The 15,553-nt window shown below is 45.5% G+C and overlaps 1 protein-coding gene and 1 pseudogene across 1 annotated transcript; both read left to right on the top strand.

The window, feature by feature from the left end:
- Positions 1 to 673: 673 nt before the first annotated feature.
- On the top strand, positions 674 to 1,875 carry LOC138430959 (Golgi phosphoprotein 3-like; annotated as a pseudogene).
- Positions 1,876 to 10,820: 8,945 nt separating this feature from the next.
- RTP1 (receptor transporter protein 1) lies at positions 10,821 to 13,665 on the top strand. Its single transcript, XM_069573032.1, has 2 exons — positions 10,821 to 11,092; positions 13,146 to 13,665. The coding sequence occupies exons 1-2, from the start codon at positions 10,821 to 10,823 to the stop codon at positions 13,663 to 13,665; spliced, it is 792 nt and encodes a 263-aa protein (XP_069429133.1).
- The last annotated feature ends 1,888 nt before the right edge of the window (positions 13,666 to 15,553 follow it).

The raw sequence follows: 15,553 nt of genomic DNA, 5'->3' as shown, positions 1-15,553 counted from the left end.
CCCGGGTACCTGCATCCCTGTCCAGGGTATGTATGGCTGAGGCAAGGACTATTTGATTCTCATTCCGTTTAGGCTGCCACAGATCAGCTCTTTCACTCTCAGCCTTAAATGTTTCTCCTCTGACTCAGACAATTGCCCCGATGTGGGGATCAGACCCCTGCTTCAGTTCCCCCACCTGCCAAGGGCAGGTCCAGTCCTACTAACACTCCTGTTTCCCCCCCTAGCTCCTTCATCCTACTGAGTTTTGCATGGGGCTATATATTCTTTTCCACTCATCAGGTATTCCTGTCCACTCTTGGCTGGTGTTCTGCATGCACTTATGTGTCTGAAGGTGTATTCCTGAAGTATCTGTGGACAGAGATGTACTCCACATTTACCTACTCCTCTACCATCTTATTCTCCTAGGTGGGGTTCGAAGAGAGAAATCCTATCTTTGCCAGAGCTTTAGGTGTTTCATATAACTGTGGGCCCATAAATTGTTAGGACAAAGAAGAAACTTACAGCTCTGAATCGAAGGATCAGGAAGTTTGTTCTCTCTGTGTGGCTGAGAAGTTTTTCACCTAGCAGGATGGGGTAGGGGGTGGGGGTGGGGACAAATGTCCCCATAAAGTAGAGTGCAATCTGCAATCTGCGTTTGGCTGTAACCCAGGAGTAACGTCAGAAACAGGTGAGAATGACCACCTTAACTCACCGGGCCCGTCGTACTGAAGTAGGGAATAATTCTGAAAAGAAGGTAGAAATCGAGGAAGATATGAATCAAGACCGAAATCAAGACAATGAGGACATTGGAGACTCTAAGGATATCCGCCTCACCCTTATGGAAGAAGTATTGCTCCTGGGACTAAAAGATAAAGAGGGTTACACATCTTTCTGGAATGACTACATATCAACTGGCCTGCAAGGCGGCATCCTGATAGAGCTGGCCATGTGAGGTCAAATCTATCTAGAACCCCCAACCATGCGTAAGAAGTGACTACTAGACAGAAAGGTACTGCTAAAGTCAGACAGCCCAACGGGTGATGTTTTACTGGATGAGACTCTCAAACACATCAAAGCAACTGAACCCACAGAAACTGTCCAAACATGGATAAAGCTACTCATCGGTGAGACCTGGAACCCTTTCAAATTACAGTACCGGTCGAGAAATGTAAGAGAGAGAATTGCAAAGAACCTAGTAGAGAAGGGTATTCTAACCATTGAGAAGCAGAATTTCCTATTTGACATGACTACTCACCCCGTGACCAATACAACAGAGAAGCAACAACTAGTGACAAAACTTCAAGACAGTGTCCTAGAGCAGTGGGTAAATGACCCTCAGTGCATGGACAAGTGAACACTAGCACTGCTGGTGCTAGCCCACTCCTCCGATGTGCTAGAGAGTGTCTTCTTCTCTCTGACAGGTGACAAGTGTATGGCGATGAGTCGAGCCAAGGATCTAGTAGAACTGGACCCTGAGGTAGAGGGGACAAAGCACAGTGGCACAGAGATGATCTGGGCTGTGCTGGCAGCCTTCAGTAAATCGTAAGCCAGCTGTTGCGTTTCTCCTTTTCCATTGCTGGCCAGTGACTATCAGAGACACCATCACAGAGTTTTGTGTGATGAGATGTTTTCCATCATTTTTTTTTTCCCTCTTGAATCAAAGTTGTTATTTGGGGAAAGCAACTTCAGGGCTTCTCCATAGACCTTGTCTCTTATAAGCAGGCTTTATATCTCCCTATACTTCCACTCCAGAGGTGAATAAATTGGGTGAACCAGCACTCACCCAGTAAACATTTTCTCTCATTTCTTGGCTCACTTCCATCCAGTGTGCTTTTGGATTATCAGGAATATTTCAGTGAGATTTGGATCTCTCTAGCCATAGATGTGAATGAGATGTAGAGCAAACCATTTATCTCATTTTTTAAAGTTTGTTTTCTGTCTTAAATATATGTTTTCAGCCTATCTCTCAGGCTCTGCTAAGTAATGTAGCTTATTGAAGTAGCCATCTCTTTGAATAAGGGGCAATGGAAATAAAACTGATTTTTGGAGCTAAAAAAGAAGAAGAAGAAGAAGAAGAAGAAGAAGAAGAAGAAGAAGAAGAAGAAGAAGAAGAAGAAGAAGAAACTTATAGATATGTGGTACAATTCTATTAACCTTAGGGTCACAGAAATGTAGGACCAGAGAGGTCAGCTTCTCTGGGTAACACAGCAAGTCAGTGACAGAATGGAGACCACCCCCGCCCTCAGTTTTTCTTGCTCTCATTCATTCCACAATTCTTTCTCCTTCTCTCTCTCCTTGTAGTTTCTGAGAGTTTATATATGTAGATATGTACTGAATATCATATTATATATAATATGCAGGGGTATGTGGCACCATATAGTCAGACAAGAGGCCAGTTGCTTCCAGAAGCAGGTGAGGTGTCCCAGATGTTACAATGCAATTCAGTCAAACAATGGCAAAGAGTCCAAAGAAAACAGTCAAGGCAACACTTAGATTGAAATGGCTATGTATGCCAAAATCCTTCTCAGTCAGGCACAAGTGGTCTGGGCGATGCCTGGGTCATTATAACCCATGAGCTCACTCTGGGGCAGACTTGGCTAGTTCTGGGCGGGTGTGTTAATCTGTTTAAGCCTTTTAGACTTGTTCCCCATGGGCATTCAGATAAGGGGCTGAGAGAGGGATAACTTAGGAGTTTTGGATTAACAGATACACACTACTATATATAAAGTACATAAACAACAAGGACCTATGTATAGCACAGGGAACTATATTTGATATCCTGTAATAATCTATGGTGGAAAAGAATCTGAAAAATTACAGCTATATATGTATAACTGAATCACTTTGCTGTACAGCTGAAACTAACATGACATTGTAAATCAATGGTACTTCAATTTTAAAAACAGGTGGAGTTCATTTTCTATCTCCTTCACTCTGGCCCTGTGATTGCTTTGACCAACAGAATATGATAGGAATGATATTCTGGGATTTCTGACCCTAGACTTAAGAGCACTGGCAGCTTCCATTTCCTTCCTCTTGGAAAGCTCCTTCCTGGGAACCATCCACCATGCAACGAGGAAGCCTAAGTAGCTGAGGAATGCCATAACAGTGAATAAGGAATTCTGAAAGTCCACAAATGCCAGAGCATTATGAAGAAGGAAGAGAACCTATATCCATAGTACTTGTCTATTTCGGTTAAAAACAAAGTTCTACCTATTTTCATTTCCCTGATGGAAATGGTCAAGTATAATCAAACTGCCACCAGGTGGTTAGCTGGTTCCCCACGAGATTGTGCCCCCAGTCAAGGGTTCAGTGTTGATCTCTGCTCTTGTCATTTGGACACTCAGCAGTGAGCCTAGAGAATACCTTATTTGCCACTATGATATTCTGCATAGCATTGCTTGGGTTCATGCTCACGGAATTCATTTGTCTTACTATATCTCCCATCACTGTAAAGCGACTGACCTGAATGAACAGTGGGAGGCCTTTGGAAGACTCAGTTATAGAGCCATCTAGGTAACCTTGCAGGGCTTCCCTGTGGCTCAGATGGTAAAGAATCCGGCTGCAATGCAGGAGAGCTGAGCTTGATACCGGGGTGGGGAATATCCCCTGGAGAAGCGAATGACAGCCTACTCCAGTATTCTTGCCTGAGAAATTCCAAGGACAGAGGAGCCTGGTGGGCTGCAATACATGGGGTCACTAGGACTTGGACACAACTGAGCGACTAACACACAGCTGACCTTGCAGGACTGGGATATTACTCTCCAGGATGTGGCATATACTCTGAATTAGCAACCAAGGTTTAGTGCCGTTTTCCTCAGCCTCAAGTATTGAGAGGTGGAAAAGCTCTCTCAAAATTATCTCTGATGGTACACTAGTGATTTTAGTTGAGTTCAGTTCAGTTGCTTAGTTGTGTCTGACTCTTTGCGACTCCGTGGACTGCAGCACGCGAGGCCTCCCTGTCCATCACCAACTCCTGGGGTTTACTCAAACTCATGTCCATTGAGTTAGTGATGCCATCCAACCATCTCACCCTCTGTCGTCCCCTTCTCCTCCCTCCTTCAATCTTCCCCAGCATCAGGGTCTTTTCCAGTGAGCCAGTTCTTCACATCTGGTGGCCAAAATATTGGAGTTTCAGCTTCGTTGTCAGTCCTTGCAAGAATATTCAGGACTGATTTCATTTATGATGGAGTGGTTGGATCTCCTTGTAATCCAAGGGACTCTCAAGGGTCTCCTCCAATACCATAGTTCAAAAGCATCAGTTCTTCAGTGCTCAGCTTTCTTTATAGTCCAACTCTCACATCCATACATGACTACTGGAAAAACCATACCTTTGACTAAATGGACGTTTATTGGCAAAGTAATGTCTCTGCTTTTTAATGCGCTGTCTAGGTTGGTCATAACTTTTCTTCCAAGGAGTAAGCATCTTTTAATTTCATGGCTGCAGTCACCATCTATAGTGATTTTGGAGCCCAAAAACTAAAAGTCTGTCACTGTTTCCCCATCTATTTCCCATGAAGTGATGGAGCCAGATGTCATGACCTTAGCTTTCTGAATGTTGAACTTCAAGACAACTTTTTCACTCTCTTCTTTCACTTTCATCAAGAGGCTCTTTAGTTCTTCTTCATTTTCTGCCATAAGGGTGGTGTCATCTGCATATCTGAGGTGATTGATATTTCTCCAGGCAATCTTGATTCCAGCTTGTGCTTCTTCCAGCCCAGCGTTTCTCATGATGTACTCTGCATATAACTTAAATAAGCATAGGTTAAATATACAGCCTTGACATACTCCTTTCCCTATTTGGCACCAGTCTATTGTTCCATGTCCAGTTCTAACTGTTGCTCCCTGACCTGCATACAGGTTTCTCAAGAGGCAGGTCAGGTAGTCTGGTATTCCCATTTCTCTCAGAATTTTCCACAGTTTGTCTTGATTCACACAGTCAAAGACTTTGGCATAGTCAATAAAGCAGAAATAAATGTTTTTCTGGAACTCTCTTGCTTTTTTGATAATCCAACGGATGTTGGCAATTTGATATCTGGCTTATCTGCCTTTTCTAAAACCAGCCTGAACATCTGGAAGTTCATGGTTCATGTACTGCTGAAGCCTGGCTTGGAGAATTTTGAGCATTACTTTACTAGCACGTGAGATGAGTGCAATTGTGTGGTAGTGTGAGCATTCTTTGGCATGGCCTTTCTTTGGGACTGGAATGAAAACTGACCTTTCCAGTCCTGTGGCCACTCTTGAGTTTCCAAATTTTCTGACATATTGGGTGCAGCACTTTCACAGCATCTTTAAGGATTTGAAATAGCTCAGCTGGAATTCCATCACCTCCACTAGCTTTTTTCATAGTGATGCTTCCTAAGGATCAGTTAACTTTGCATTCCAGGATGTTTGGCTCTAGATGAATGACCATACCATCATTATCTGGATTGTGAAGATGTTTTTTGTATAGTTCTTCTGTGTATTTTTGCCACCTCTTCTTAATATCTTTTGCTTCTGTTAGGTCCATACCATTTCTGCCCTTTATTGTGCCCATCTTTGCATGAAATATTCTGTTGGTATCTCTAATTTTCTTGAAGAGATCTCTAGTCTTTCCCATTCTATTGTTTTCCTCTATTTCTTTGTATTGATGGCTGAGGAAGGCTTTCTTATCTCTCCTTACTAGTCTTTGAAACTCTACATTCAGATGCTTATATCTTTCCTTTTCTCCTTTGCTTTTCACTTCTCTTCTTTTCACAGCTATTTGTAAGGCCTCCTCAGACAACCATTTTACCTTTTTGCATTTCTTTTTCTTGGGAATGGTCTTGATCCCTATTTCCTGTACAATGTCATGAACCTCCGTCCATAATTCATCAGGCACTCTGTCTATCAGATCTAGTCCCTTAAATCTATTTCTCACTTCCACTGTATAATCGTAAGGGATTTGATTTAGGTCATATCTGAATGGTCTAGTGGTTTTCCCCACTTTCTTCAATTTAAGTCTGAATTTGGCCATAAGGAGTTCATGATCTGAGCCACCATCAGCTCCTGGTCTTGTTTTTGCTGACTGTATAGACCTTCTCCATCTTTGGCTGCAAAGAATATAATCAATCTGATTTCGGTGTTGGCTATCTGGTGATGCCCATGTGTAGAGTCTTCTCTCATGTTGTCAGTAGAGGGTGTTTGCTATGACCAGTGCATTCTTTTGGCAAAAGTCTATTAGCTTTTTCCCTGCTTCATTCTGTACGCCAAGGGCAAATTTGCCTGTTACTCCAGGTATTTCTTGACTTCCTACTTTTGCATTCCAGTTCCCTGTAATGAAAAGGGCATCTTTTTTGGGTGTTTTTTCTAGAAGGTCTTGTAGGTCTTCATAGAATCATTCAACTTCAGCTTCTTTAGTATTACTGGTTGGGGCATAGACTTGGATTACTGTGATATTGAATGGTTTGCCTTGGAAATGAACAGAGATCATTCGGTTGTCTTTGAGATTTTAGTTATTGATTAGTTAGTGATTTTAGGTAGTTAGAATTTTTTTTGTTTTTGTTTTTTTTTATTTTTGGTTTACTCTTTGCTTCCTATCCACCACAACTTTGGAGTCTGCTGGTTCAGAGGTCTTGGTTTCCAAGGGAGGAATGTTTCCATCAAGGAAGAAAAAAATGGTTTAATTAGGTGGAAGTTGAGATTACCACCTGGGCTCTTTATACCAGCAAATCAACAGATCATGGAGGGGCTTACTATTTGGGTTCAGAAAAGGTAGGTCATTTTAGGAAGGACAGTTCTTTGTTGTGGAAATGTCAGATGTGTTTAGATCCTTGGTTTCCAGGCACTGTGTGCCAACAGAAACATCTAGTCATTAATCCAACCAGCAAACATACCCTCCTCCTTCCCGAATGCCCTTTAGGGATATGGAATTGTTCGTGGTTGGGAATCACTTGTCATTAGTATGTTATTTTAAGAGCAAGGATGTTTATTTTTATAACATTTTGATAAGCAATAATAGAATAATAAACTTCAGGAAGTATTTCTTATTGAGCCAAATACCAAATTAGAGACATGGTTTTCTTCTTTCTTTTTCCCCCACTGCCACACTATTTTCTACTTGGGGATTTAGCTTTAAACTATTTAATGGATTTAAATTGTCATCACAAACTTTAAGAAACTGGTCAAGGTGATGCCATTGGCTTTAAAGACATCTGTATTTGAGACAGGCTGGGACAAGGGCCCCTTTGCTGCAGTGCTTGCAGCTGGACAAACATACCCTCAAGCAAAAAGAAAAAAAGAAAAAAGAAAAGAAACTATAAGGGGATAAAAACAACTGCAGGCATGTGCAGTTGGGGCAAATTATGAACATCAGGATATGAAAAGACCAAAAGCCCACTGCCACTTCAGATGGGTTCAAAGCAAAAGCAAGGTACTGTGCATACCTCTTGCCCTTAGTACAAGGGTGAAACTACCTAAGCTACCCCTCTGGCACGACCCCTGGACCCACCCCTACCCTCACCCCATACAAAGAACTAGCTCACTGTTCCCTTCAGGGAATGAGCAAGAGAACCTGTTACTTGTTTCCATCCCTTCCTGCTGCAGCACAAGTCCCAGCAAAGACTTGCCTGAATTTTCCCTCTGGCCTCTTATCAATTTGTATTGATTAGAGTCCAAGAATCCTGATTGCTAAAAGACTGGCAGTCTCTAAATTGTGGATTTCATGGCATCCGAGTTCATCTGATAGACAGCAAGTTGCAATACCATAGGGTTATTCGCCTTGATAGAAATATTATTATATTAAAGAAAAGATTCTCTTATACAGAAGGATGTATTACATAGATCTCCACAATAGTAAGCTCAGGTTCTAAATTAAACTTAATTTGTGCCAATGGGAATTGCATCAGCTGGTTACACACACACGTATGGACATATGCGCGTGCGCGCGCACACACACACACACACACACAACTCTGGTGATTCTTACCTTCTGTGTTCTTGTCTTTCATCATAATGTTTATTGTAGCAACAACTGCAAAATACTTCTAGAGAATTTGTTCCTGGTATCAGGTAATACACTTTGGTTTCACAACGAGTTCACAGAAGCTTCTCTCAGCTTCACATACTTCCTGGAAATATCCTCAGTTTCCACTCTCTCCTTGGCCTGTGGCTGCAATGTAAGACAGCTCCCATCACACTTCTGAGGCTGGTTAGTCAATTTATGTACTTCTCTGGGTATCAACTGCCTTAACTCAGAGACAAAAACACTGACTTAAAGGATAAAAGTTTAATGAGCCTAAAAATCCTTTCCAGCATGAATGTTCAGTGGCTCTGACTTAATTTCTGTTTTTCTTATTATGTCCTGTACAAAGCTAGGGATTGACACCTCCCCAGAGATCTTTAACTATGTAGCAGCCCCCAAAGAGACAGACCCTGGCCCTAGGCACTACCTGCAATGCCTCATGAGAAGCATCTTTCTTCCATCCAATGGCCTCAAGCCTACATCTTGCCCTCCAAGGATTCAGGTTTCTAAGTATAAAGCTCTGTGAATTCATATGTGGCTATAGTCAGAGGGGACCTTAGCCTTGCCCTGTACTCTCATTCTCCACTGAACAGATGAACTAACTGAGGCTAAGAGAAGTGACTTGACCATGGTCACAAAGTAAGCCAGTAAGAGGGCTGAGGATATATGTTGGTATCTCCACCTTCCAGTTCAGTGTTCTCTCCACTGAACCTGGGTTGCTGCTGCTGCTGCTGCTAAGTCGCTTCAGTCGTGTCTGACTCTGTGCGATCCCATAGACGGCAGCCCACCAGGCTCTGCCATCCCTGGGATTCTCCAGGCAAGAACACTGGAGTGGGTTGCCATTTCCTTCTCCAAAGCATGAAAGTGAAAAGTGGAAGTGAAGTCGCTCAATTGTGTCCAACTCTTTGTGACCCCATGGACTGCAGCCTACCAGGCTCTTCCGCCCATTGGATTTTCCAGGCAAGAGTATGGGAGTGGGGTGCCATTGCCTTCTCCGCTGAACCTGGGTGCCTCTCATCAAATGACTGTGGCATCACAGGAATGGTGAAGCTGCTGATATTACCTCTGTATAGAGATTATTATTAAGATGAAATAAAGTAATACATATACAGTACTTAGGAAAATGCCTGATACCTCGCTTAAGTTCTACATAGTGATTGCTGTTGCTATGCAAGTTAAAAATGTATTCACATAAAATATCCACACACATTTTGAAATGATATATATAAATATATTAGGATACCCAAGAGGATATAAGAGCATTCAAAAAAAAACAACCCTCAAACACCCAGGCAAGTAATTTCAGAGCTCCTGCTTTTAATCACCAGAGACACTGCTTCGTTATTATCCCACTGTCTATCTGAATAAACTGAGGCTAAAATAAAGGATGCCAAAGCATCAAGCATTCATGCAAAGGCAGGAGAATCACTTGGAAGACAGTCTCGGGTATCAGATAGGAGATTTAGGTCCTTCTTTTTCATCCCTAAGCTTTAGAATCTGTAGGCTGTCTACAAGTTATACTGTTGAAAGAGCCTGCTCATGTTCTAGCCACATCAAGCTTCTATAGGGAGTAGAGCCACAAGTGTGTTTTCCAACTGTAGGAAGCATCATCTCTCATGCCTGAAATGCAGGCCCATGAGCTTCAGCAATAAGCTTTATTCAAATAGGAAGTGAGTGTAATTGTGAAATGTTGGAAAAAATTAATGCCCCCCAAAAGAGGGTTTCCTAAATAAATTACACTCAGCCATATAACAGCATATAGGCAGGTTCCGAGATGGAATAATATTAATGATGTGTGTGTGTATATATGCACACACACGCACACACACATCTGTATACACTTGTACATGTACAGAAAAATAACAGGCAGGGTGTGCACATCAGAAAATTAACAGTGACTATCTTGACCATGGGTATTAGGAAGAATCTTATCTTTGCCTTGTTTGATCTATATTTTCCAATTTTTCTATAAAAAACCTGTATGACTTTTATAAAGGAAAATGTATTAAAGATTAGCCAAAGAGGCACCAATAGTAAAGGCTGATTGCCCCATGGGTATTATGTTCCTCTTCTATAACCAAGTTGAAGATTATCTTTTCTGCGTCTGCCAGGCTGATGCAAAGGTCCCACCTTTGTGCACAGGTGGCTGCTCTTCTACATGGCTGTCACAGCACAGATCTTGTTGTGCTCTGGTTACTGAGTACATACCCAGTTATAACTGTCTGGCATACACAGAGCCTTGCACATGGGTATGTTTGACAAACGAATTGATGGGTTGGTACAGACTCAATAGCTTGGATTTGGCCAGGAGTTCTGCCAATTTATATGCTAGGTGAGTCCCAGTCTCCTGATCTGTATAGTGGCAATAATATTTGTGGGTCAAGAGACCTCCAATCGTTTTTGTAAATGGCCAAGTGCTGGTTGCAAGACAGCTGAGGGTGCAGAGAAAGGGTTTATTATTATTGCTGCATCTATTAACAGGTCTGCCTCTTCCCATCCCTTATTTCTCTTTGGCTCCCAAAGGCATCATGGTTACCACAGCAGCCAGATGCTGATGGTACCTCCAGGGACAGCAAGGTAAAGCTGAGCCATTTCCCAGGTCCTCGCCTCTGCATGCCCTTGGCAGGCTAGAGTGAGATGGTCTGAAGCTCACTCTCCTTTCAGGCCCCCCACCCTGTCTAAGGTCGCTTAGATTCACAAACTCTGCCTCGGCAGCCTCAGTTTGGGGCCCTGAAACACCCCTTCAGAGACTCCCTCCTTCTCAACCTCTGTCTCTTGGCTCCCTGCCTGGTTGCCGTGGAAACAGGTTCCACTGCGGACAAAGGAGGGAGCTGGATCCCACTTCCTCCCGGTCCTACTGATGAGGATTTTTAGACCGTGGAGACTGCGCTGCCCTACCCTGCACCTGCCCTCACTCCCCGTGTTCTCACTCAAGTGGAGCTTGCCCTCCCTGGCCCCTGACGAGACTATGTGTAAAAGTGTGACCACAGGTGAATGGAAGAAAATCTTCTATGAGAAGATGGAGGAGGCAAAGCCAGCGGACAGCTGGGACCTCATCATAGATCCCAACCTCAAGCACAACGTGCTAGCTCCAGGCTGGAAGCAGTACCTGGAGTTGCATGCTTCGGGCAGGTGAGTAGCCCAGGAAACAGGCTCTGCAGGCAGCCCCGGGGACACCTTTCCAGAAGAGACAGAAACGTGGAAAACCCATGTGCTAAGGGTCAGCTTTGCTGTGAGGCCACTGCAGACTGGGAGGCAGAGGAAGAGGAGCTAACTGGGAGCTGGGGCATGTGAGTTCGACCCCAGTTCTTCCACTGAGCACCTGGTAACGTTCCCTCTCTGAGTCATAGCTCTAAGTGCTGATATTTTATCTATTTTTATATTTAATAACCTCTTTGATAGCTCAGTTTTAAAGAATCCACCTGCAATGCAGGAGACTCCGGTTTGATTCCTGGGTTGGGAAGATTCACTGGAGAAGGGATAGGCTACCTACCCCAGTATTCTTGGGCTTCCCTTGTGGCTCAGCTGGTAAAGACTGCCTGCAATTCAGGAGACCTGGGTTTGATCCCTGGGTTGGGAAGATCCCCTGGAAAAACAAAAGGCTACCCACTCCAGTATTCTGGCCTAGAGAATTCCATGGACTGTATAGTCCAGGGGGTCACAAAGAGTTGGAGGACATGACTGAGCGACTTTCACTTTAAATCTCCTAAAAAGGTTGAAAGCCAAGTGAAGGGGAACGTGCTTATGGGTCAAGAGATCTGTGTTCTGGTCCTGGACCAATTCAGTTTCAATCTATTTAATTCAGCTTGACTTAATATAAACTACTGAACACATGAAGTATGTTGGAAACTAGCTCTACTCTTCATGGCCTTTGAACAGTCCAGTTTCCTTCTTGGACCTCTTTCCCCACTTGGTGGAAGAAAGGGTTAGCGTAGATCCTTGTTCCTCAGGGAACAGTAGTATCGGCACCACCTGGAACTTGTTAAAGATGCAGAATCTTGGGTTCCATTCTAGACCTACTGAATCAGAACCTGCATTTCAACAAGGTTCCTAGGTGATTCGTACTTACAGTAATGTCCAAGATGACCTTCCAGCACTCTTGTCCGTGGGTGGATTATGTAAAGACTTGCCTCTGGGACACAAGGTTTGGAGGCTGAGTGGTGCAGCCTGGGGATCAGAAGCAAGGCCTTCCTTTCTACGTTCCCTGGTTCAAGTCACTCAATTTAATTCAAGAAACATCTACTGGGCACCTGTTACGTGTTGGGTACCAGCTCTGCCTCTAACTCACTGTGTGTTCCGCTTTCTTACTCTCTGTGCCTCAGAGTAAAACAAAGGGCTAACTAGATGACTCCTAAGGTCTCTCTAGTTCTGACATTTTCCATTCCAAGTTTTGTAGTTTTGTTTCAGAGAGGGGAAACAGTCCTCAAAGGATGTGAGTAAAAGAAAATAGATAAATGAAAATGTGGAACCCCTTACCCAGTGGACAGGACAGATGCAAAGGACTGGACACTTGTTGACAGAGCCCAGGAGCTGCTCAGGGCTTGTGGGGCTGAGTGAGGAGGGCTGGTGTCTCCTGAGAGACCCCAGCTGGCTCCAGTTAGCTCACTCTGGGTGTAGATTGCCTCCATACCCAGGACTTCAGGCACATTAATCTTGGCACTGGCCCAGAGGCTAAGAAGCGATAACGGTGTCCTTTTCTCTTGATTTGGGTCTAGCCACAGTCAGTGTGGACAGGTAAGAGCGTGTGGATGGATGCTGCGTTTTCTAGGTGATGTGGGCCATCCCTGCTACCAGACTCAACGGATATTTGAACAGGAAGAGCCCCTTTCGGGCAACGTGCACGTTTTACATGTGAGGAAAGCTGCCCAGAGCCACTCTCCTAGAGGCAAGGCCCTTGGGCATTGAGATGGAGGGCACTGAGGCTTCTGCAGGGCACAGAGAAGGGCCCCGAGATGGCTGAGCACTGCTGGATGCCAAGCGCATCCTGAGGCTCGGGCTCTGGTCCTAGCAGAGCACACAAGGGGGCGGGCTGGGCAGCCACCTGGGGAAAGCTAATCAACTCAGGGAGCCATAAACACACCGCCTCCACCTCCCAGCTCTGCCTCCTGCCCCACACCTCCTCCCTGCAGTCTGTTTCCACCTTCTCCACTCTGTCCTCTCCTCTCGCCTCTCCTCGTCCCCGCAGGTTCCACTGTTCCTGGTGCTGGCACACCTGGCAGTCGCCCCACGTGGTCATCCTCTTCCACATGTACCTGGACCGCGCCCAGCGGGCGGGCTCGGTGCGCATGCGCGTCTTCAAGCAGCTGTGCTATGAGTGCGGCACGGCGCGGCTGGACGAGTCGAGCATGCTGGAGGAGAACATAGAGTGCCTGGTGGACAACCTCATCACCAGCCTGCGCGAGCAGTGCTACGGGGAGCGCGGCGGCCAGTACCGCATCCACGTGGCCAGCCGCCAAGACACCCGGCGGCACCGCGGCGAGTTCTGCGAGGCCTGCCAGGAGGGCATCGTGCACTGGAAGCCCAGCGAGAAGCTGCTGGAGGAGGAGGCGACCACCTACACCTTCTCCCGGGCACCCAGCCCCACCAAGCCACAGGCCGAGGAGGGTTCTGGCTGCAATTTCTTCTCCATCCCCTGGTGCTTGTTTTGGGCCACGGTCCTGCTGCTAATCATCTACCTGCAGTTCTCCTTCCGCAGCTCCGTCTAAGATTCCCTTGCTGGGCCCAGGGAGACGCTGGGGCCCCAAGGCCCGAGGGGCCAGCCAGCTGGTGGGAGGGGGTGAGGAGAGGCCTGGGTTGGGAGTGGGGTTAAGTTCTAGCGCTGGTGCCACCACCGACTCCACAGGGACCCTGCACAAATCACCCAGCTTTTCCGTCTATAAAATTAAGGGTTTGGGTTTAATCATTGGCTTTTTGAAGTGAGACCCAGGGCCCCAATGCTCTGCATGGTGCCTTAGGGACTTCTTGCATTTGGAAGGGAGACTGAGGGAGTGGCTTTCCCACCCTGGTCCTACCTCCCATCCCCAACTCCTACCTCCTCCTCTTGCTTTAATCAGAGCAGCTCCGTGTTAGATGGAGTTTTATTTAAGAGTTTTGGATGGAAAAAGGTCCAACTGGTTTTAAAAAGTTTGAAAGTTACAGGACTAGGTGATCTTAAAGGGCCTTTCCACAGTGATGAGCTCACCCTTGCCTCCTGGTTCACCCTACCCCTACCCCTCATTATCACCCACATCGGGGAGCGGCGGCCTTAAATTAGCCTCTGCCTATTGTATGGAGAAGGCACTGGCACCCCATTCCAGTACTCCAGCCTGGAAAATCCCATGGACGGAGGAGCCTGGAAGGCTGCAGTCCATGGGGTCGCTAGGAATTGGACATGACTGAGTGACTTCACTTTCACTTTTCACTTTCATGCATTGGAGAAGGAAATGGCAACCCACTCCAGTGTTCTTGCCAGGAGAATCCCAGGGACAGGGGAGCCTGGTGGGCTGCTGTCTATGCGATCACACAGAGTCGGACACAAGTGAAGCGAAGTAGCAGGAGCAGCAGCAGTGTATGAGTCTCTTCCAGAGCTCTGTCTTCACACACACAGCAGAGGTTCCTCTCAAAGAGACAGAGAGGTGGGGGCACTAGGCTGCCCTTTTCTCCTGGGTACATCAGGGTTATACTTCCAGTTTCCAGCTTCCCTCCATTCAGGGAAGACATGGTGGTTGGGTGGAGCCCCATAGCGCTTGGCTTCCCACCCACTGCATATGAACCATCAGAGAATTTAGCAGGGGTTTAGAAGGTAGAGTGTTAGAAGTAAAGCACAAAATTCCTAGGAAACAAATCAGCGTGTCTCCATTATAGTGAAGAGTCTGCAAAGTTCAGGGACCAAGTCCGACTGATTCTCAGTGGTTCTTCTGATGGTCAGAATACAGGAAAAGAGATCTGGCTTCCTGGGCTGTTTGTTGAGGGACTTTCCCATACTGCCCAAGTTTTGTTCCTCTCACCAAAGATCAGCAGTGCACCCAGAACTACAGGGTTGTGGGTTCATTAGTAAGAAAGGGAGCATTAAAGATGCAAAAGGTTTTGCCCATAGAGAAGTGCATAGGTAGGTGCAAGAATCCTGACAGCTTTCAAATGGGATGCAATATGGTTTGGAGAGGGAGGAAAGATGATTTCTGACAGTAGGGGTATAGAATAAGGTATGGGGGGAGGGAGAAAGCAAGAAGCAGGATGCTACCTTCATTTCTGATGGTCCTCATTCACCTCACTTTTGTTAATAACTGACTCCTTCTTCTTCCCTCACCACTCCCTTTCCTAAGGGAAACTCACTACCATCTGTAGTGGTGGAAGGAGGAGGGCCATTTATATATAGGCAGGGTACTTTAATAAACATGAGATTTCTTCAATCAGGCTTCATAGTCATTATTGTGTGCTTGACATTCACCGGTGTCCTTGATCTGTAATAGGCTTTTGGACACCCTGATCCCCTCTCTCCCCTTTCGGGGGCCCTCACATAAACTTGATCTGACTCCAGCTTCCAGGTCAGGGCCAATCATGTACATAGTCAGGAGGGATGCAGGCAGCCCTTGGCCAGTCATTCAAGGGACTCAG

The sequence above is a fragment of the Ovis canadensis genome, chromosome 1 (assembly GCF_042477335.2).
Source record: "Ovis canadensis isolate MfBH-ARS-UI-01 breed Bighorn chromosome 1, ARS-UI_OviCan_v2, whole genome shotgun sequence".
NCBI lineage: Eukaryota > Metazoa > Chordata > Mammalia > Artiodactyla > Bovidae > Ovis > Ovis canadensis.
This window is presented reverse-complemented; position numbering and strand designations above follow the sequence as displayed.

What these genes read in the sequence shown, in the direction of transcription:
- RTP1 (XM_069573032.1), top strand. Translation starts at nt 10,821, where the DNA reads ATGAGGATTTTTAGACCGTGGAGACTGCGCTGCCCTACCCTGCACCTG. An exon ending in GAGTTGCATGCTTCGGGCAG is followed by an intron (nt 11,093 to 13,145) that starts GTGAGTAGCCCA and finishes TCGTCCCCGCAG; the next exon opens with GTTCCACTGTTCCTGGTGCT.